The sequence below is a fragment of the Salmo trutta genome, chromosome 31 (assembly GCF_901001165.1).
Source record: "Salmo trutta chromosome 31, fSalTru1.1, whole genome shotgun sequence".
Taxonomy (NCBI): Eukaryota; Metazoa; Chordata; class Actinopteri; order Salmoniformes; family Salmonidae; genus Salmo; species Salmo trutta.
Window position 1 is genome coordinate 885,571 of NC_042987.1, and position 23,142 is coordinate 908,712.

Consider the following 23,142-nt stretch of genomic DNA (forward strand, 5'->3'; position numbering starts at 1 on the left):
CGTGGGTGACTGTTGTTGATGTGCACAGAGGGTCCCTGGTTCAAGCCCAGGTTGGGGCGAGGAGAGGGACGGAAGCTATACTGTTACAGAAGCATACACAACAAATCGGTTGGGCATGACGGAGGGGGCAGATTGTGGGACAGAATATGGATACAAAACTGAGGGGGCACAATATTCCAACTAAGGGGTCAATGCCCCCCTTTGCACCCTCGTGGCGCTGGGCCTGGTTATGAATACTCCTTCCTTTAATGAAGGCTGATTGAGTTTCACTGATTATATCATCAAGGCCTTGTTTCAGCCTATTGGCATAAACATGGGCTAGTAACTTATTGTCAGTTGCCAACAACGTGATTGGTCTCCAATTGTCCAGGTAAAGAGAGTCCTTCTTTGGTTTGGGTATAAGAACTATTAGTCCCTGTCTCAAAGAAGGAGGTGAGATAGCATTAGCAATACCCTCTTTGTAGACCGAAAGCAATAACTCTCTAATATCAGGCCAAAAATGTTGATAGAATTCAGGAGACACCCATTCCGGTCCAGGAGATTTACCTATAGGTATTTGTTTAATGGCTTGGTCCAACTCAGTAATATCTACATCAGAATCACCGTTTCTTAAACCCTTCTTCTATAGGATAAACAGGGTTATTAAAGGAATCGAAAAAGGAATCCAAGTTGCCTTCCCAAAGATGAGATTGATAGAGTGAACTGTAGAAAGAGTGTATGTTTTTATTAATCACTTCAAAATCATCAGATATAGTGTCATTTACATAAATGGATTTAATCCTATTCCTAGTCTGCCTGCCTTTCTCCAGATTAAAGAAATAAGATGTGTTATTTTTGTACCTTTTTCAATCCATTTGGCCTTTGAATGGATGAAGGCACCATGTGCCTTATCGTTGTATATGTCGTTCACATTGGCATTTAGCAAGCTCAGGTTTCTCATCTTCATTTAAATCTAAATGTTACATTTTATTGCTCAGCCTGTTAATATCAACAATAATATCCACGAGCTTGATGAATCTTTTCCGAGCTAGCATTTTACCAGTAGTGATGGCAAGACATCGAATTCTGAATGTAATCATTTCCCATTGGTTAGTTGAAGAAAGAGCAGAATCGAGACAGGTCCCTCTAATAAGAGCTTTAGACTGTAAACAAAATGACTCATTCTTTAAAATAAAATAATGAAATGTCCAATATGCTTTAGAAAATCTCTTGTCATTATCCAAACAAAAGAATAATGGACCAATGGTCTGTCAGAGGAGCTGAAGATATACTACATTCACTGACAAGATTCATAAGATTGGAAGATACCAACCAATAATCATTTCTAGATTTTAATTGTCTGTCGTTAGTTGTAGAGTTAAACCAATAACGTTTTTTAATGTTGGATTCTGAGAACGCCAAATATCGGAAAGGTGAAAGTTGGAGCAGAAATGTATAGTTAAGTTATTTAAATAAAAAAGGGCTGAATGCCTGGTGGGATACCTATCCATCCAGTCATCAGGAGCCCCTCATGCCATATGGTCTATCCTGAAATTGAACATGCTGTAATTATCTTTAACCACCTTTGACTCCGGAGACGAATGCGGGACCCGTAGCCAGTTAACGTTATAATGTAAGTAGCTATCTGTATTATTGTGATTTAAATTACGTAATTTTTAAAATAAAATTTCCATCGTGTCGTTTTACACAAACGTTAGCGTTTGCTTCGAATGCCGACCTTGTGTATGACAAGCACAGCTAGCATGCAGCGATTGCTAAATTGGATAGCTAGGCTGGCTAATGTAAGTTAATAGCTAGCAAGTTAACTAGATACAATGTAATAGTTTTGTCATTGTTACTATAGCTTAAATTTTATGAATAGTTATCGATTTGACCCATTGTCATATCAGTCCGGTGTTTTAGCTAGGTTTGTCGGTGAGATATTTTCTTCTGAACTAAGTGGACAGGCATAGTTAGCTTGCTCGTTACAGACGTTAGCTAGCAAGATTTGTTTTGCTTGAAACAAAATCGTAGGCCTATTTAACTAATCTAAATGTTTGTGTCTTGATAGCAGAAGTTAGCAAATGGTTATCTAATGTCATGTTAAAACCGCATTGAGAGCCTTTAATCAGCTAGGTAGTTGATGGAAGAATATGACGTAAGTAGGACTGACTAATGCATCGACATCAGCCTACTGTGTTGACTTCGGCCAAATATGGACGGCCACTGCTGGTGTTGTTGGATCAAATCAAATGTATTGGTCACACACACATGGTTAGCAGATGTTAATGCGTGTGTAGCGAAATACTTGTGCTTCTAGTTTCTAACAGTGCAGTAATATCTAACAAGTAATCTAACAATTCCCCCACAACTACCTAATACACACAAATCTAAAGGGGTGAATGAGAACATGTACATATAAGTATATGGATGAGCGATGGCCGAGCAGCAAAGGCAAGGTGCAATAGATGGTATAAAATACAGTATATACATGTGATATGAGTAATGTAAGATATGTAAACATTATTGAAGTGCCATTATTTAAAGTTGCATTGTTTAATAAATTGACTAGTGATCCATTTATTAAAGTGGCCAGTGATTGGGTCTCAATGTAGGCAGCAGCCTCTCTGAGTTAGTGGTTGCTGTTTAGCAGTCTGATGGCCTTGAGATAGAAGCTGTTTTTCAGTCTCTTGGTCCCAGCTTTGATGCATCTGTACTGACCTCGCCTTCTGGATGAACAAGCAGTGGCTCGGGTGGTTGTTGTCCTTGATTATCTTTTTTTTTTTTGGGGGGGGGGGGGGGGGGGAATGTGTACACTGTCATAAATCCATACTGTATGTGTTTGTTTGAGCTGATTTTATTATCACTGCCACCTAATGTTGCTATAACATGTCTATAACAATCAATCCTGTAGTTCATTTAGGCATTTCTGCTCATGTCAACATCACATTCATCTCTCATTGTTATGATATTGGTCTTAAACCTTTGTGCTCTTTCTCTGGCAGTTACTAAAAATATTTTTGCCCCCTCTTCTGTATTTCAAGACACAGCTTCTCTCAGCAGCAACCCAGTCAGACCATGGCTGGCTTCAGGCAAGAGGATGTGGAGGTGTTCTATGATATGGGGGAGGAGCTGGGGAGGTAAGTTCTGACATCTGTATGGCTAACTACTATTACTATCTGAGAGCGCACAGATTCTTCTGCTTTTTCAAGATCGGACGTGTTTGTGTGATACTGTTTTGCTGGATGATACTAGCCTTGACTTGATTCAGCTTGCCCGGTGGATCAGTGGGTAGAGTTCGCACTTCAGGGCAAGTGAGGTAAACTCTAAACCTGGCCAACCCAGCACATCAGACAATTTCAATCAAGTATGCCTACTAATGAATATGTTTTGAATGAGGTGGCAGAATAATACAGATCTCTTATCACCTTTTCGTTCTCGCTTGCATGTGAAGTGAAACACAATTTCTCCAAACAATCTTTTTAATATAGAATCCGTTGTTTGACTCTCATAATGATATACCAGTATAATACCACTAAAATGCATAGCAGGAGGAAAACATCCATTGGCACATCCCCAGTGTATTTGTGGGACTGTTTATTAAACTGTATTGCACTCTGCCTTGTTATACAAGCTCTGTTTTTAGCAAGTCCTTGTAAACTAAACAGAGCTAGAGCAATAGAATGAGTCATGTGCTTGTAGAGGATTAAACCTGACTTCATCTCAAATGGCACCCTATTCCTTTCATAGTGCACTACTTGAACATAGTGCTTTATATGGAAGTAGGGTTTTTTGCTACAGTGTTGCAGCAGAAGAATGACATCATTGTGTCGGGTACTAACCTTTAAACTTGAAGTATCCTTATTCATGTTACCATATTAGAACTGAGGGTATGGAAATCTACTGAGTGAGAAAGGGGAGTGCAGGAAGAACATGTTATTGTTAAATGTCAGGTATCCTATGGAGAGGAGAAGTGCCACAGTCTGGTTTCAGTCAACAGATAAGGTAGGACAGCCATGAGTTGGGGAGGAGTGAGGAATTTGGGCATTTATTTTCTCTCCATGCCTCTAGGTTTAGACTTACTGTGAGAGGAGGGGAGACTGAGTTAAGCTCAGGAAACTGCAGGAGTTAAAGTTCTCCTGTGACGGATTTCCATCATATGGATTCTGGAGGTTATTTTTGAGATCAATGTAGATCCGCAATAAACATTTCGGGGGGGGGGGGGGGGGGGGGGGGGGGATGGCCTAATACAGAGAAGCTGTTCTACAAAATATATTCCCAAATAAATGTTTTCTCAAGTATTTTATTTTCTCTGTTAAGCTGTGTACACTGAACTGACATGTATGATTGTTGCTGACACTCTGACGTTCAGATGAAGGGAATGAAATAGTCTATAATGCACACCACCGCGGCGCTCAATTCAAACAGTGGTGTGTAGCCTACAGGGAAACATATATATTCTGGCAAGCAGTCAATACACAATAATTCTTAATGCAATCACAGGAAAACACTTTTAAAAACAGTTTTGGCAAATGTAATTTGAAAGCAGTTTTGGCCTTTGTTAATAAAAGAGGGGATCACAGTTTTCCATTGCTACCACATTTATTTCTCTACTTCAATTGCACAAGTGGTATGGTTTGACAAATGCAGTTACAACAGTGGCCTCTTAAAAGGGCAATGACATAGGCCTACTTCATAATAGAAACAATAACAAAAAATGTGGGTAGTGAATAATAATGATTCATTAATAATAACAATCAGGATGTTGTGTCCAGTGGGGTAAATGCAAAGGGACAAACCCCATGCTTTAGCCTACGTACATTTTCAGTGGTGATGCATCACGTGGGGCTCCTGCAGATTTGCATGCAATTCTGTTATTTCATGTCATGACAATACAATAAATCAGTTGGCAAACTATTTTATTTTATTTAAAAAAATTATTTATCTAATAAAGCATACGTGATCGCTTTCCCATTGTCTTGTTGTTTTGGTACATTTTCATCTCCAAAATGCAGCCGTCTCAGCCTCGCTCTGTGCTTTCTGTGGTGGAGGGGCAGACAGAGAAAGTACAGAGTGTACACTACCAGTCAAAAGCTTTAGAACACCCCCATTTTTCCAGTTTTTATAGAAATGTAAGCAGTTCAGTGAATAACCTGAAATGGTACAAAGGTAAGCAGTAAACTGTGCCAGAGGTTAGAAAAAAAGTTTAGGTTACCAAAAACTGAAAGAAAAAAAGTACATTTCAGAGTTATAAAAAAAAAAGGCCTTTTTCAGTGAACAAGTAATGGGTTAACAACTTACAGCTGTTCTGCAGCAATGGAAGTAAATTAAGCCTTGAAGGTTGATGTTAACAATTCCTACAGGTCTCCCAACTTTTGTTGATACAAACCCTTACAAACCCTCTGTCTGTATAAAAGCAGTGTTGGAACAGACTGTGTTACTACACCCTCTTAAGCATTATTTGGACAGTATTGTACTGCAAGGATGTAGTATATTGCTATCATAATGGCGAGAAAAAGGCCACTAACAAAGGAAGCCAGATAGACCTACACTTTTAAATGTTATAATGGTCTTTCCTTTAGAGAAATTGCAAAGAAAGCCAAGGAGAGTACAGTTTCCCACACCATCAAAAGGCACTTGGAAACTGGAGGAAACTCTGACAGGAAGAGGTGTGGCAGACCCAAAGCCACAACAGAATCAGAAGACAAGTTTCTAAGAGTCAACAGCTTTCGTGATAGGCGGCTCACAGGACAACAGCTTCAAGCACAGCTTAACACTGGTCGAAGTAAGCAAGTCTCAGTTTCAACTGTGAAGAGAAGACTTCGAGCTGTAGGTTTGACAGGTCGAGTGGCAGTAAGAAAGCCATTGCTAAGATGGCAAAATAAGAAAAAGAGGCTTGCCTGGGCCATGATGCACCGCCAGTGGACTACTGAAGACTGGAAGAAGGTCTTTAAGGACCGATTTAATGAAAATGTGAAATCTTCGGTTCATCACACAGGGTTTTTGTACGCCGTCGAGTAGGCGAAAGGATGGTTCCTCAGTGTGTGACACCAACTGTCAAACATGGAGGAGGAAGCATGACGATGTGGGGCTCTTTTGCTGGATCCAGAGTCAGCGACTTGCACAGAGTGAGTGGCACCCTGAACCAAAACGGCTACCACAGCATTTTGAAGCGCCATGCAATACCCCCTGGTGTATTGGTCAGGGGTTCATCCTACAGCAAGATAATGACCCAAAACATACCTCCAGGCTATGTCAGAACTACCTTAGAAGAAAAGAACAAGACAATAGGCTACAAATCATGGAATGGCCAGCACAGTCTCCAGACTTAAACCCCATGGAGCTGGTTTGGGATAAACTGGGCAGAAGGGTGAAAGCAAAGCAATCTACAAGTGCAACACATTTGTAGGAACTTCTGCAACAGCGTTGGGAAGAACTTTACGAACAATATTTGATTTCCATTGTAGAAAGAATGCCACGAGTGTGTTCGGCTGTTATGTCTGCAAAAGGTGGCTACTTTGATGAATCAAAAATGTTGATTAATGTTAAACAAAACGATTCCATTATTTATTTTTTGTCTCCAATTGTTTATTTGTTCTATGCTTTAATTTCAGAGTACATTAAGACATTAAACTGTGTGAATTTCAATAAAAACTGGAAAAATTGAGTTGTTCTAAAACTTTTGACTGGTAGTGCAGGTGTCGTTGATCTTCTCTGGTTGTACGTGATTGGCTCAGGGTGCTGTCACTCTTGAGGACACTACGTCCCCGCAACACCTGCTGGGAGAGCTAGCCAGCAAAAGCAGGGTGCACCTGATACAATGATTGTTCTCGATTATATTGACTGATTGGTTCTGTATGGGGTGGTAAAAGCCCCTCTTTGGTGCTCCATTGATTTACAGTAGAAGTTCCCGCCCGAGAAGGCTCATTGGCATTGGCCACAGATAAATCAACGTCTTATGCCCGTTAACTCTGGACTGATGTGTCAACTTCATAGCTAGCTAGTTGTTTACCATGCGCTGTTACCACGTCTTTAAGGTAGGTAGCTTAGCTATGTAGCTTAGTTATGTACAAAAAAAAAGTTTTTTAAATGCATGAAATGAAAATGAAATGTATGTATTCACTACTGTAAGTCGCTCTGGATAAGAGCGTCTGCTAAATGACTCAAATGTAAATGTTATGTCCTAGAAAAAATAATTTTCTACCTTAGTATTATGAAGGAAATGTGTAGAGAACACCTGGTGCTCATTATTCACCTAAACTTGAAAATATGTCCATCCAATAAAATAAAGCAAGCTGGAAAATGAGATTCAGGTCGAGTGGTTGGTGGTGGATCATGTAGCAGTTGCTAACATTTGTTTTGAGGTAGGCTAGCTATAATATCCTATAGGCATGTATTATAGTTGATGCTATAATTTCCTATAGACATGTATTATAGTTGATGTTTGATGGCAGACTGTATTACGCATGGAACCACATGTAAAAGAAGGGTTAGTTATACATATCTTTGATGGAACTGTGCAATAGATTAAGCAAGAGAATAGCGTTATAAATGTTGCATGTTGTTAACTGGGCCCCTTTATAACAGGCAGGCAGACACACATAATATTACAGACATAATCCTAGCTCGTTTACACTAGAGAAGTCTGCTGGACCGTGGTCTTCTGTGCAATAAGAGCTAAAGATATGGAAAGTAGCCATAAACTCATAATAACCCATGTTATAACGTCTGTGTGTGGCTCAAAACTCATTTATGGGATTCAATGTGTAGTCAGTGTAGTGTACTGGTTTCGATGCCTATGAGCTTTGTTGATTGAGTTTGCCCCACCACTATTTTCATTTTAAAGTCACCCCTGTACATTTTATAGCCACTATTTTGCATCAGTTGGGCTACAGGTGATAATGCCTATTGCTAATAGCACATCTGATAATATAGACCATGGTCCAATATTCTTTTTCAATGTTTCAACATTATGTTATTTCACTCATTTCTGGAGATGGAAATTATATTCTAGATGGTATCAGCGTCATTTTATTTTCGTTCATGTTGGAGTAGAATATCCTTCTTAAAAAGCTTCTCAGTCCTTCTACATAACAATGATCCCAGGGAGGACCCCAGACCCCCAAAGAAAAGGGACTGGAATTGGTCAAACTCAGTTAAATACTTGTACAAAATTATAATTTTACAGAAAATTCTGTTCTTTGCAGATACACAATAACCCAAGACATTCCTTTAGGAACGGATTCACTCTCTGGAATGCAGCCTTCATAGCTTCTTCTTCCTATAGCATTACCATGCGCTAAATCAAATGTTGGGTGATAATTTTGTCACCCACTTTACATTTGCTTATGGTCTTCATCATATTACATCAAAGTTATGAAACTGCCAGCCAGTGTGTTGCAATGCTGCCACTGAATACTAGCCTATACAATCTGTAGTCAAGATTGGTATATTGCTTCAAATCGGGATTTTCCTAGATGAGCTATCTGATTGTGGCCCAGTCACTCTTTCCTGTGTATTCTATGTTCATGTTTTACTATGTATCATCATTCTCATGATGTCATTTCCCCCCTCCCCTCAGCGGACAGTTTGCCATCGTACGGAAGTGTAAAGAGAAGCCCTCTGGCTCTGAGTACGCCGCCAAATTCATCAAGAAGCGTCGTCTGTCGTCTAGCCGCCGGGGCGTTAGCCGCGAGGAGATCGAGAGGGAGGTGAACATCCTGAGAGAGATCCAGCACAGCAACATCATAACACTACACGACATCTTCGAAAACAAGACCGACGTCATCCTCATCCTGGAGCTGTAAGGGAGACTAGATGAGACCAGGGTCATATTCATAAATAATGTCAGAGTAGAAATTCTGATCTAGGATCAGTTTTGTCTTTAAAATCACAATTAATGAGATTACATAGGGGCGGCAGGTAGCCTGGTGGTTAGAGCGTTGGGCCAGTAACCGAAAGGTTGCTAGATAGAATCCCTGAGCTGACAAGGTAAAAATCTGTCGTTCTGCCCCTGAACAAGTTAACCCACTGTTCCTAGGCCGTCATTGAAAATAAGAATTTGTTCTTAACTGACTTGCCTAGTTAAATAAAGGTTAAATAAAAAAATAATTTAAAAAACATAGACAGGGGGACGTGATCCTAGAACAGCACAATACTCTGAGACATTTTATACATACGGCCACTAACCTGGGTTCAAATTAGCCTGTGTGATATTCTGTTCCTGCTCTCTTGTAAAGTGAAAAATCCCAAAACATCCTGATGTGGTTCTGTTGAGATGCTAGTTGTGTGTCTTGCTTTAGAGATTCATCTGTTTATGTTTTGTTTCAGGGTGTCTGGGGGGGAGCTGTTTGACTTCCTGGCAGAGAAGGAGTCTTTAACAGAGGAGGCCGCCACACAGTTCCTCAAACAGATCCTGGATGGGGTCCACTACCTGCACTCCAAATGCATCGCTCACTTTGACCTCAAGGTACACACACACACACACACACACACACAGATCCCGGATGGGGTCTACTACCTGCAGTGCCCGCACTCCAAACGCATCGCACAATTTGATCTCAAAGTGGACCGTAGGCTGTGGAGCTGGGTAAGCCAGGGTCATGTTCAATGGAAAACGTTTTGCAATGGAATACACTTCTTATTCTTAAGTCCAGGTAGTCTCCAGTGCCTAGTGAACACCATCCAGGCTGGTGTTTTCAACAGTCATCCTTATTAAACACATACACTATATATTCAAAATAATGTGGACACACCTTCAAATTAGTAGATTGGGCTATTTCAGCCACACCCGTTGCTGACAGGTGTATAAAATCGAGTACACAGCCATGCAATCAGCCATGCAAACATTGGAAGTAGAATGGTCTTACTGAAGAGTTCAGTGACTTTCAACGTGGCATCTTTCACGATGCATCTTTCCAACAAGCAGTTTGTCAAATTTCTGCCCTGCTAGAGCTGATCTGGTCAACTGTAAGGGCTGTTGTTGTGAAGTGGAAGCGTCTAGGAGCAACAACGGCTCAGCCGCAAAGTGGTAGGCCACACAAGCTCACAGAACGGGACTGCCGAGTGCTGTAGCGGGTAAAAATCTTCTGTCCACGGTTGCAACACTCACTTCCGAGTTGCAAACTGCCTCTGGAAGCAACAAGCAACGTCAGCACAAGAACTGTTCGTCTGGAGCTTCATGAAATGGGTTTCCATGCCAGAGCAGCCACACACAAGCCTAAGATCACCATGCGCAATGCCAAGCGACGGCTGGAGTGGTGTAAAGCTCGCTGCCATTGGACTCCGGAGCAGTGGAAATGTGTTCTCTGGAGTGATGAATCACGCTTCACCATCTGGCAGTCCAACGGACTAATCTGGGTTTGGCGGATGCCAGGAGAACGCTACCTGCCCCAATGCATAGTGCCAACTGTAAAGTTTGGTGGAGGAGAAATAATGGTCTGGAACTGTTTTTCATTGTTCGGGCTAGGCCCCTTAGTTTCAGTGAAGGGAAATCTTAACACTGAAGAATAATACAATGACATTCTAGACGATTCTGTGCTTCCAACTTTGTGGCAACAGTTTGGGGAAGGCCCTTGACAATGCCCCCGTGCACAAAGCAAGGTCCATACAGAAATTATTTGTTGAGATCGGTGTGGAAGAACTTGACTGGCCTGCACAGAGCCCTGACCGCAACCCCATCTAACGCCTTTTGGATGAATTGGAACGCCGACTACGAGCCAGGCCTAATCGCCCAACATCAAAATGGAAGCAAGCCCCGCAGCAATGTTCCAACATCTAGTGGAAAGCCTTCCCAGAAGAGTGGAGGCTGTTATAGCAGCAAAGGGGAGACGAGCTCCATTCCCATGATTTTGGAATGAGATGTTTGACGAGCAGGTGTCCACATACATTTGGTCATGTAGTGTACCATGATAGTATACTGTTTAGGATATTATAATAATAGTAATAATCATTCAGGTCAGTTATTTATTTTCAACATATGTTGTTATTATATTTCAAAACATCTGTAGTGTATCCATTCTCTTCTAACTTGTATTATGGAATGCTTGTTTGTTTTTGTTGCAGCCGGAGAACATTATGCTGCTGGATAAGAATGTTCCCAACCCCAGGATCAAACTCATCGACTTCGGCATCGCTCATCAGATCAAAGCTGGGAACGAGTTTAAAAACATCTTCGGAACGCCAGAGTTCGTTGGTGAGACCCTCTTCTACCGCTCCAGACCAAAAGAGCCATGAACAGTTTTTTTACCGGCATTAGTATGGCTTTTATGTTCAAATTGATTCTTTTCACTTCGGGTTTGGATTCCCTTTGGAAAAAATTAATTCCTTATTCCTATTCAAGACATACAGCATCCATAAAATGTCTATTCAGAAATATGTTATTGTTATGCCCACATGGGGAAAATATTCCTTCACATGCATCTTATTTAGTGGAGGTCTGTGGGATATCCTTGACGACCATCTGGGTTGAATTAAAGCTTTAAAGCGATTCTGGTGGTAATGCTGCTTGTTTTACAGCTCCAGAGATAGTCAACTATGAACTGCTAGGCCTGGAGGCTGACATGTGGTAAAATGGACTAAGATCATTTAAATGTTTTTTATGATTTTGAGAATGTTTTCTTGTTGTTGCTGTTGTTTCGCTCTGAGGGTAAATCTCACTAAGTTTTGTTCCTTTTGTCTCCAGGAGTATTGGAGTTATCACATACATTCTGTAAGTACTTGTTCACATTACAATGGTTGTCTCTTTTCATACAGTCAGTTGAGCAATATTAAACAGTGTTATGTTAAATTATTTCAAATCTACACACATTTTTGCATTACAAATGACAACTATAGAAGTGACACTTATTTCTCAGTAATTCCATCGCCAAAATTATGACATAGCAAGTAAGCCAATCTACTGTGTATAACGTTTGGCCATGACCTGAAAGATGACATGATACAGTACTACTGTTTTACCTCCTGTTGAGTGTTCTTATTGTGTTCTCACCATGCTGTCTGTTGGTCCTCAGGTTGAGTGGTGCCTCTCCGTTCCTGGGGGAGACCAAGCAGGAGACTCTGACCAACATCTCAGCAGTTAACTATGACTTTGACGAGGAGTACTTCAGCAACACTAGTGAGTTGGCCAAGGACTTCATCAGACGGCTGCTGGTCAAGGATCCCAAGTAAGCCTGGTTTACGCTGGACGGAATATGCCAGGGAATGCTTAAAATTACATGCACAAGAACCATGCACTTTCTCTGTCTTTTTTAATAGCATATTATCTTAGGGACCCTAGCAAGAAATAAAGGTTTGTGCCTTTTTGCACCAATGTTAGAACTGCAAATACTAAAGCAAGGAAGAAAGGAAGAAATGAGTCATTGATTTTCATCTCTAATCATTTACAAATGCTTCTTATTTCTCCAGGAAGAGAATGACCATCGAGGACAGCCTTCAGCATCCCTGGATCAAGGTAGGTACCTCTCACCATTTCATACATACTGTACCTCACATATCAGTAATCCCCCAAACTATTTTACTAATCCCCCCCCCCAAATATATGCAACTGCTGGCTTATAGCACCCATTATACTGATGTTTTTTGGCCAGACAAAATAATTGAGCACCCCACCCACACACTTTTATCTACTATCCATTAAACCCCCTCTCCTCCCAGGTGATCAAGAGGCGGAACGTGCGCCAGGAGGAGAGCGGGAAGAAGCCGGAGCGCAGGCGCCTGAAGACCACGCGTCTAAAGGAGTACACCATCAAGTCTCACTCCTCCATGCCCCCCAACAACACCTACGTCAACTTTGAACGCTTCTCCCAGGTGCTGGAGGAGATCGCTGCTGCCGAGGAGGGGCTGAGAGACCTGGAGCACAACCAGAGGTAGGAGGGGAAGGAGGGGGGAATAAACGGAGGGATAGATGGATGGATGATTCAATGAATGGGCGGATGAATTCATTTGTGATTATTAAAAACACATAAAGCCGTTGTAGTTGGGTACAACAATACATCTATCCATTCATTCTAACACCCCCCTCTCTTCTCCAGGTCATGTCAGGAAGACGTGGCTGCTCTACTCTCTATCTATGAGGAGAAGGAGGGCTGGTACAAGGAGGAGAACCAGAGCATCGCCAGCGACCTGGGTCACATCCGCCAGGCTCTGCAGTGTACCCAGGCCCAGCGCAGACAGAGTCAGGAGGATGCCCGTACCGCCATGCTGGCTGCTAACGCACTCAAGAGGACATTTGGGCGCCTGGAGAACCGCTACGAGGTCCTGGCGGAGCAGGTGGCGTCGGAGGTGCGCTGGGTGGAGGAGCTGGTCAGAGGGATAGAGAGGGAGAAAGACAGTCTGGTCATGTCCTGAGCCTGGCCTGCCTTCTAGAATCACTGACATTATTCTCATAGAATCACTGACATTAGTCTGAATCTACACTCTTCAGTTTCTTCTTTCTAGGGCGGTCTGGTCATGGCCTGAAGGCAAAGTCCTACCGGGCTGGGGCTGGAATCACTGAATGACATTATTCTAGTTATCAGCTTACTTCCTACTATGTCCGTGTCTGTGTGTGTGCATGGTACAGTCAGGACAGTACATGTACACCAGCTGTCAGAGTTTTTCTGGTGTTGGTGGGGTTGTTGGAATCACTGACATTATTCTGCTTCTGCACTCTCAGCTTCTTCTTTCCATGTCTGTGTGTTTGTGGCACGCACAGGGCACATATTTTACACCAGCTGTCATCAGATTCAGAACGAGGGTCGAGAGTTCTTCGGGTTAGAGAAAACGCTGGGCCCCCGATCATAAGCCATGCTGCCCCTCACACACATTTGATTGGGAAAAAGGTTACTCCTCCTGTATCACTTTGTATGGAGAGAACTAGCAACGTAGAGTCCTTATTATGAATATGTTTGGTCAACAAAATACGTGTTTAATAATACATTTTCTAAATAAATGTTTAATGTTGAAGATAAGGATTTTGATTGTTATACGCAATACTGACACACTGTTTGTAAAATACGCTGTTCGAAGAAATACATGGTATATGCACCTGTGCGACAGCGTTAGTCTGGCTTGGTATGCCAATTTCAAGTAAGCAATATTCTCTCGCCTCATAACATGTATCATTCACAGCTGACTGTTATAAGTAACAACATAGTACAAATTGCACAGAAATAACAGGAAATTCATGTCGATGTATTATAGGGAGATCCCAGTACTTCATCTTATTGACAGTAGGCTATCTATTCTATACCATATGTCACTCAGCTGACTTGTTGTACTGTGATGCAGTTGAAACAAATGCAAACACTATAGCTGTCTTACCTAAGGAGAGAGTAGTCTTAAGATATATAGATTGTATAAACCTGTTTTGCTATTTGTACGCTGTGCCTGGATATAGAACACCTTATTGCCTATACATAAGCAAATATGTAGTAATGGCTAGACATGTTAGTGAAAATGCAGGCTTAGTGACTGTCCCTCAAAACGCTTTGGGCCCAGTTTCCTGGATAACAGCATGCTCAATGGAAGTTGTCCATTGAATTTGGTTTTTGCCCAGGACTAGGCTTAATCTGTGTCTGTGAAACTGCCCCGTTTGAGTACAACTATTGTGTATAAGATTCTTACCAAATGATCTGCATGATGTTAAACTATGTAAAGTGTAAAACATATATTTTTTTCCATTACGACCATAATAACCCACACACTTCAGACATTCCATGAGTTAGTCATTAAATCTATGCATCACATTCCATAGAACTATATAACCCTATATACTGTGTCAATCCCTAGTTTAATATTCTCATTTGCACTTAAGAATACACCAGTGTTTCAAAATCTCCCATTGAATCATTTTTATGTACGCAAAACGTATAATTGGTATGTATTTATTGGTTTGAACGATGACAGTTTTAGACAGGTTTGTGTTTTAAATAAACAAGCTTAAATACATGTAGCTTAACTTTCCTTGTGTATATTTATTGTGTCCATTGAGATAAGTTTACCTTTCAGGTCAAATGAAGGAATGTGGAAAATAATTGAGGGAAAATTTATTACAACTTAATAAACATTTGACCAGCTATAATCAAATCCTTATGGGCCCTGGTCAAAAGTAGTGCACTAGATACAGAATAGGGTGCCATTTGGGATGTATTTGATCTCTAGGTGTTGTGATGTCATGTCATAGGAGTCTACAACCATTTGTCAGGGAAAGTGTAGGCTTATTTCTACAAGTAGTTGGCACGTGAACAACCTTCTACAAAAGGATTTGTTTAAAAAGTAGTGAGATGGAATGTGCAGTGATGAGCGCGGAGTGTACTGTACACTAGTCCCGGCATGGTAAAATAAACATAGAGAGGCTGCTATGATTCTTCCTCTATAAAAGCATTCTAACTAAGAAGTGGCGAAAGACTGGGTATTGGTTTTAAAGGGGATATTTGGAGAAAGGTAAGTGAGGTGTTTTTGTTGAAAGAGGACTCTACAGTTAAACGGAAAACCTTACGATATACAGTACTTCTTCAGCCTGTGTAACATGAGTCGCTAGGCTCAGTTGATAAAGACAAGTGTAAACTTCTGAGACTCAGAATTCTCATATTTTTTTCCATCACAGTGGACACAAAAGAGTCCTTCCTCCTGGAGCTTGTACAACTGCTGTCTGTCTCTGTTGTCAGACATAACCGACAAGGGATATGATCTTTGTCAATCCCAGCGCAGCCACAGCTCCTGCTCCCTTCAACACCATGGCTCGTTCCAAGTCATCCGGGACCTGCTGTAACCTGGTGATGGCACTGCTGACCCTGTGGTCCATGGTCTCCCTCATCGTTATCGTGGTGTGGGCCACCTCTCCTCACATGAAGGGCTTGGCCCAGTGCAACGTAGCCCAACAGGTGTGGACCACAGTGTGCCTGCTTGTTTAGCAGTATGGTGCCCTCCCTATCTGGGTACAACCCAGGGTACACTGTCTGTACAAGAGCTCGAGCCAGTGCTTACTGTGAGCTTACCAGTACAATCTTAACTCTGTTACACAGTCCCTGACCGAGAAGATGGAGGGGGCAAAGGTTGTGTGGGAGAAGGAAAAGCAGGCCTTGCTGGAGTCTATAAGGCTGAGCCAGGAGAACCAAACCACACTGCAGCAGGAGATGGAGGTTGTTACTGAGAGACTGAGAGAGAATAGCGTGTCCCTGAGCCTCAGCTTCCAGGAGAATGTGAGTGTTGCCTCCAATGTCATTTTAGACATTCACATGTTTGACATCCTTGCTCATGTTCAGAATACAAAGATTATATATTGTATGCTGTTCATGTTCAGAATACATAGATTATAGATTGTGTGCGGTTCATGTTCAGAATACATAGATTATAGATTGTGTGCTGTTCATGTTCAGAATACAACTCCTTGGAATCAAAACTTTTGTTCAAAACTATCTATTCTTAAACAACATATCCATGTAGATTGTCAGTGACTGTAGATTTGCTTTGTATACAGGCGATGCTGCATGCGAATGAAATAGCACTAAGGAATGCTATTTTCCTGCACAGAGAGACACAGATAAATATGTCCCTAGATCTGAGTCTACAGAGAGGTACGGTATTACTGGATCAAAGGATATATATATATATATATATATATATATATATATATATATATATATATATATACACATGTATTTTTTTTATTTTTACCTTTATTTAAGCAAAGTCCCATTGAAACAGTGTTTTATACGAGGGAGACCTGGCCATGAATCATATCACTCTCGTGATAGCGATTACAGAATAACCAACATATCTTACATTATAAATGTTATTTTATGACACTGGAAGATGTTGTTTAATAATGTTCCGTTTTTTATTACTGTAGACCATTTTGAGTGGTTACAATTCAACTTCACCCAAGCTGTCCACCAGTCCCACTCCTGCTCTGCTTCATGTGATGCTTCAAATAGCCAGGCGGTGGCAGCAATGAGTCAAATGAAAGCCTGCGCGTCCAGCAAACACTATATGATGACACAAATGTGAGTATACAGCAGCTCATATGTAAAAAAATATATATCTAAATACAAAAAACGAAACTAAAAACTGTAGTTGTGCTGTAGACACCAGCATTCCCGTTATTGTTCAGTTTCATTTCCACTAAACAAAGATCTTAAAAAGTACATTATGTTTTGTATTACAGGGAAAGAAGAGGTTGCCAGATCAATGGTAATTCACCACAAGAATCACTTATGTTTATTGCTCATACACACTATGATTGATAACCTCATATACGCAGGCTTGTATCAAACCAACATGGCATAATAGTTTGCAATTGCTTTAGTTTATCTGTGTCCTACTGTCGTTTTCTTCCTACTTTCTCTCAGGATTGTCATCCAGAGGTTTTTGACTGTGAGGAGAGAACAAGGATGGCCTCATTGTTAATCTGAAGGGTTTATTAATGAATGTGATTAACACATACTTATTTCACCGTGCTCTGTGTGTACTGTTATATATTATAGTTTTCTGTAGGGTTGGAAACATTTTGCACTGCTTTGCCATTTATCCACAGAGCATATCCTCTGTGGATAAAACACTCCTGGGCGTAGATCAGCTTTAATATTACAGATAGATGGTGGGTTCTATCAATGTAATAGTCTGCATCATTTCTAATCCCCCATGTATTTTTCACAATACAGTATTACCCTCATGACATGATTGTGATGGAATATCATGGAACATTTTCCAGCCATGACCAGAACCATATGTGGGGCGGCAGGTAGCCTAGTGGTTAGAGCGTTGGGCCAAAGATCTAGCTCATCGGTCGAGGTTGCGACACCAGGAATCAAAGAGTGTAACGAATTCGGGTGGCATTTTCTACCAAGAATGAACATACTCGCCCATGCCGACGGTGTATCGAATCCCAACAAGGCTGCTGTATTTAACCTTGCATCGTTTTTTAATGCTTTCTTTTCCCTACCGTGACAATCTGAGAGTAGAAAAGTATCGGGCTTCGTCTGACAATCCCGTTCCTCTCACCCCGTAAATCTGTCATCGTCATCCATAACTTTTTATTATGAAAACCTGTCTCTTTTGGTCAAATCGCTCACCCTCTTCAGGATTCACATTTATAGAAGGGTAGCCTAAATGTGGTAAGCCTAAACACCACAGGAGTTAAATCTTGTTAATCTCAAATAAGAGAAATGGCTTAATTTATAAATGTAATATCAAGTTCACATCGAAAGCGTAATGTTGGCGAAATTGTTTTGATTGTAAATCAAGGAAGTAATTGAAGACACAGAATTGGAAAAAGACGTGAGAATGACAAATGTACTCTAGTTGTTTGAAATCAGTGCACAAGGCACACAAGCAGGACAATTAAATAGTTTATACAATGGAGCATTCAAAGACTGACATTAATTGAACAAAACAAAATGTAATTAGAGAATTCAGCTAATGTCTTTTGTGCTCAGAGTGAATTAAGAGTATGGGGAGAATACTTTTGAGTAATAGGTCAATGACAAACGATGCTGTATATACAGTTAAATAAACACCACAGAGGGACAAACAATTGAACACAAACAATTAACTGAAAACGAAGAGTGACGCTTGCTCCATCAAAATGCCCAGCCCATAAGGAGCAGAGGACGGGACTGACTGAGTGTCACCTGGGCACAGGTGTGGAGGCCCAGCAAGGCACAGGTGTGGAGGCCCAGCAGGGCACAGGTGTGGAGGCCCAGCAGGGCACAGGTGTGGAGGCCCAGCAGGGCACAGGTGTGGAGGCCCAGCAGGGCACAGGTGTTGGGGCACAGAGGCCCAGCAGGGCACAGGTGTGGAGGCCCAGCAGGGCACAGGTGTGGAGGCCCAGCAGGGCACAGGTGTGGAGGCCCAGCAGGGCACAGGTGTGGAGTCCCAGCAGGGCACAGGTGTGGAGATCATGAACAGAGGCCCAGCCGGGCACAAGTGTGGAGATCATGAACAGAGGTCCAGCAGGGCACAGGTGTCAAGGTCACGGAGAGAAAACCAGCTGGTGGTGGAGTAGTCCGTACAGGAGTGGAGGACTGATGCGGTTAGAGGTGTGGACTGGATGGTGGGACTCCTACAGTCATCTGATTGGCAGCATGTTTTTTTGCATCACTCTTCATCAACGCCACCAAATACCCAGCATACCACAGAGCATTTTCAACAACCTACTTGAAGGTCTGCTTCCTCAGAAGGCTGAACTGCCTTGTTGCTGGGTTGCCAACTCGGGGCAGTACAGCCCTCCTGGCCAAATGTATCCAGAGCTATAGCCCTGGTGTACTTTTTTAGAACCGTCTCCTGAAATGGCAAGCATCCTTACTGTCAAAAATCTAATCCCATTTGAATCATCATATATACAGAATACAGCGGGGTGTAAACAGTGCAATGAAATGCTTACTTACAAGCTACCTCTTAACATACCCCCAAGAGGTATGATATTTGTGCATCTAACTTTCTCACTCATCATTATTCACCATTCATTCAGGACTTACCGTAATCCTGGTAACATCCACATTAATGTAGAAGTGTTTAGAAACATTCTATTCTTATTTACAATAAGTGACTCCAAAATGACACAGTACATGATTTATCGGTCATTTCTATTGGGCACAAAATAATCGCAAACACAACCAAAACAAAGAGCAAATGTTTGTAGTCACAAGCTTGATGTAATCATTGCATGCTAGGAATATGGGACCAAATACTAAACTTTTGACTACTTTCCTCTTAAATGGGGGGGACTACGTACAAAAAGTGCTATAATAAAAAGTGCTGTAATATGGATGAAAATACCCTCAAATTAAAGCTGACAGTCTGCACTTTGTATCATTGCAAATTCAAAGTGCTGGAGTACAGAGCCGAAACCACAAAACATTTCACTATCCCAATCCTTTATATGGAGTATTTGGCTGTTTTGACTGCCAGAGCCAATTCACGCTTTAAAAAGAACATTCATGGTCCACGGACTAAGGAGTAACGTTAGCCCAAACAGGAACGTAGGACAGGGGAATGACGAGCACAAGTGTGGAGGACAGAGGCCCGGGTGGTGAAGTAGCCCGTACAGGAGTGGAGGACATGGGACTGACTGATGCAGCTGTAGACTGGATTCTGGTAGAGGGGGTGGGAGTAGGACGGAAGGGGCCAACAAGAGGCAGGGCTGTCTCCAGCACAGGAACTGTCAGGTCCTGATATTCCACAAGCTCCACAAAGCCCTCATCATCCTCCTCTTGGACATCAGGATCACCGGTCTCCAGTTCCTCAACGGCAGCCTTGTAATCCTGCAGCACCAAACCAGTCTGATCGAAGAGGTACTCCAAACCTATCAGCTCCCCTAAAGAAAAAAACCACATAAATATGAGAATACACCAGACTGAGAATGGAATAATTCTATAATAACATTTCACAAAGAGAAATGTGTTGCTGTTTGTATTACATATAAAAGCTGCATTAGATTATTAATTACATTACAATTATATTGCCATTGTATTTGCGTGGAACAGTGTAAGGAACCATATGTTCCAACTGATGACCTTCCTACTGCACAGAATGTGGGCAATACAGCTTTACCTGCCAGAGCTTCCTGGGCATCCAGAGCAGAAGAGGATGGGCAAAGTATCTCTCCATCTCTACTGAGCTGCAGATGGTAGTGGAGGGCAGTCCCACCACATTTTGTCAACCCTGGCAAAGTCCATCTCTGGAATCCCATTCCCCGACCACCTGAACAATACCTTGGACACCCACTTATGGTCCACATCAGGCAAAATGCGTTGCAATCCCTTGGGAAGGCATACATCTCTCCCTGAAATCATAACACAACAACATTTCCCACATGAGAAATAATGTATTGATGATACATTCCCCAAAGAACTGGTCATCATATCACATGAGACATACCGTGTAACGTTAGGCCTGTATATCATTTAAAATGCAAGTCATCACTATAAATACTTCAAATACAGGCTGGAAGGGCTGAAAAGTAGAACTATTAACTTAATTAGGCCAATAGATTAAACAGCATCAAAAGACGATCCTTTGTTTTACTTATCTATTATCTCTATCATCATCATTAATGAAAATAATAACTCCAGATTAGTATGAAAATAGTGAGGTTAACAGACTAGTTTGATGGTCTGACTCATCGGACGTTAAACTAGCTAAAGTTACGTTACTTCGTTAACCTGTGGCAGTGTCAAAACACCAGTTTACTAACGCATTAGCCTTACCGTAGCTACACTGTAAATCTTGTTAACCGAACCGTGCTAACATATTACTATTACCTGCTAGATTTTCCGATCGAATGATGATGATCAAAACAGCAAAATATATTTTTCTATTGACGAGAGTTTAAAGGTCCCGCCATAGTTCTATCCTCATTTGTCAATTCTTGGTTACTGGTTGGTTGCACTGGCGTCTCGGATTGGTTGGCGAGTGAAATGATTGGTTACAGACGGCGATATGATTGGTTGTCGCAACCAGAAATTTCCTCCGCTCACAAGTGTCAGCGGGGCCAAGCAGTAACCGAAAGGTTGCAGGATCAAATGAAGGTAAACATCTGTCGTTCTGCCCGAGCTAGGCAGTTCCCCGGTAGGCCGTCATTGTAAATAAGAATTTGTTCTTATTGTTATGTTTTTTTTATTTTTTATTATTGTCGCAGACAATAATGTTTAATCACTAGTTTGTTACATGTTACAGTAAATTCATTTTAATTCCTTTCCATTTTTGGTTTTCTGCCAAAATATTTAATGTTGTCAACTTGTCTTGAAATAAATAAAATATAATTGCGTTGTTCCTAAATTCAGTGTAATGTGCTACATATGTCATGAATCAAAGGGCGCAAAACCCGAAGATAGAAGTTGTTTTGGCTCAAGAGTTGCATTAACATCATGGCAGCAACATTAGTGTCCCGGTTAAGACTTCCGATTTTCCCATTTTGCCTTCAAAATAAAAGTGTGGTAAAACGCTGTGTATGTCATGAAATCAATAATTTGTGCAGCTTTACATAGTGCATAATGTTAAAACTAAAGAGAATTACTACTTCATATAAGATAAATAATATTATAAGGTGGTGCGCATTGAATGTTCCTAGGCCGTGGCGCACATTGACTGTTCTTAGGCCGTCATTGAAAATAAGAATTTGATCTTAACTGACTTGCCTAGTTAAATAAAGGTAAAATAAAAATAAATAAATTGGTAAATGTTTGGAGCTTAAGTAAATTAATGTAAAGAACATCGTATTCTACAGACCCTATTGATGTCGCACTAGACTAGAGTTTATAGATGGTGTTATTTCTTGAATGACTGTGGTCTAAATACCCAGCAGCCCTTTCCACTCCACCCACTCCTTTGGTCCCAATACAATACACTGTAGGTCTATAAATTACATATTGGCTTATAGAGAAAAAACTATTTTAGTAGGGTCTGTAGAATCTATATATGGTGTTATTTCATGGGACTTTGAGTGTTGCAGGCCTTTTACTGTGGTCAAATAGCTTAATAATGGGGTGCCTGGACACTATACACTACAATTATAGCAATGTACAGGAAAAATGATTATTTGTGATGATGTAAAAGTAGGGAAAGAAGTACTAAGTAGGGTCTGTAGAATGTATACTGTATGGTGTCATTTCATGGGGCTCTGAATAATATGGAGTGTTGCTGGCCTTTTACTCCATCCATTCCATTGGCGGCCACAATGCAAATCACTGCATATGGAATACATATTGGCTTATAGAGCAAAAACTATTCTGGGTGCTGCAGTAAAACTGTGGTATTATTTAAGTGCCAGCTGATGGGTCATCAATTGTGGATGGGCTTCCCATTGTATTAAAACGGGCTAGGTAGGTTTATACCACCGGAAGACACTTGGCCCAATGGGCAATCTGCAAGCAGTTGTCTGGACGTCACAGAAAAGTGAACATTCACACAGTTGCAATGTATTTTCTACGAACTGATATAATATCAATATCGAATCGAAAATGCAACTGATATTGATTTTCCATATTTGTGCCCATCACTATTTGAATGTATGTATTTGATGAGGGATTGCTACAAATTAATGTCACATAAAGTGCGTTAGACCATAAATGTTTTGCTGAAACATTTTATGAAATGGGGGACTAAATGAATTAAGTATGACCATGAATTTTAACTGACACATTTGATACAATTGGTGACTGAAGTGACTGTGTCCCTATAGCC

General features: G+C 41.2%; 2 protein-coding genes across 6 annotated transcripts; both read left to right on the top strand.

Annotated features, from left to right (window-relative positions):
* Nucleotides 1-1,465: 1,465 nt before the first annotated feature.
* LOC115169292 (death-associated protein kinase 3) lies at nt 1,466-14,917 on the top strand. Of its 2 annotated transcripts, none has more exons than XM_029724772.1 (11): nt 1,466-1,612; nt 3,024-3,119; nt 8,561-8,782; nt 9,310-9,448; nt 11,044-11,173; nt 11,497-11,545; nt 11,663-11,689; nt 11,991-12,143; nt 12,385-12,430; nt 12,634-12,845; nt 13,011-14,917. In XM_029724772.1, the coding sequence occupies exons 2-11, from the start codon at nt 3,058-3,060 to the stop codon at nt 13,324-13,326; spliced, it is 1,356 nt and encodes a 451-aa protein (XP_029580632.1). In that variant the 5' UTR covers nt 1,466-1,612; nt 3,024-3,057; the 3' UTR covers nt 13,327-14,917. The 2 variants fall into 2 exon arrangements, with proteins under 2 accessions (XP_029580632.1, XP_029580633.1); XM_029724773.1 differs by lacking the exon at nt 1,466-1,612 and adding an exon at nt 1,696-1,781.
* A 265-nt stretch (nt 14,918-15,182) lies between these two features.
* Nucleotides 15,183-17,895, top strand: LOC115169293 (uncharacterized). 4 transcript variants are annotated; one of them, XM_029724777.1, is made up of 7 exons: nt 15,185-15,402; nt 15,566-15,842; nt 15,984-16,160; nt 16,439-16,535; nt 16,811-16,964; nt 17,126-17,151; nt 17,310-17,895. In XM_029724777.1, the coding sequence occupies exons 2-7, from the start codon at nt 15,645-15,647 to the stop codon at nt 17,330-17,332; spliced, it is 675 nt and encodes a 224-aa protein (XP_029580637.1). In that variant the 5' UTR covers nt 15,185-15,402; nt 15,566-15,644; the 3' UTR covers nt 17,333-17,895. The 4 variants fall into 4 exon arrangements, with proteins under 4 accessions (XP_029580635.1, XP_029580636.1, XP_029580638.1 ...); XM_029724775.1 differs by having other exon boundaries at nt 15,183-15,402; nt 17,126-17,895; XM_029724776.1 differs by having other exon boundaries at nt 15,183-15,402; nt 15,627-15,842; nt 17,126-17,895.
* The last annotated feature ends 5,247 nt before the right edge of the window (nt 17,896-23,142 follow it).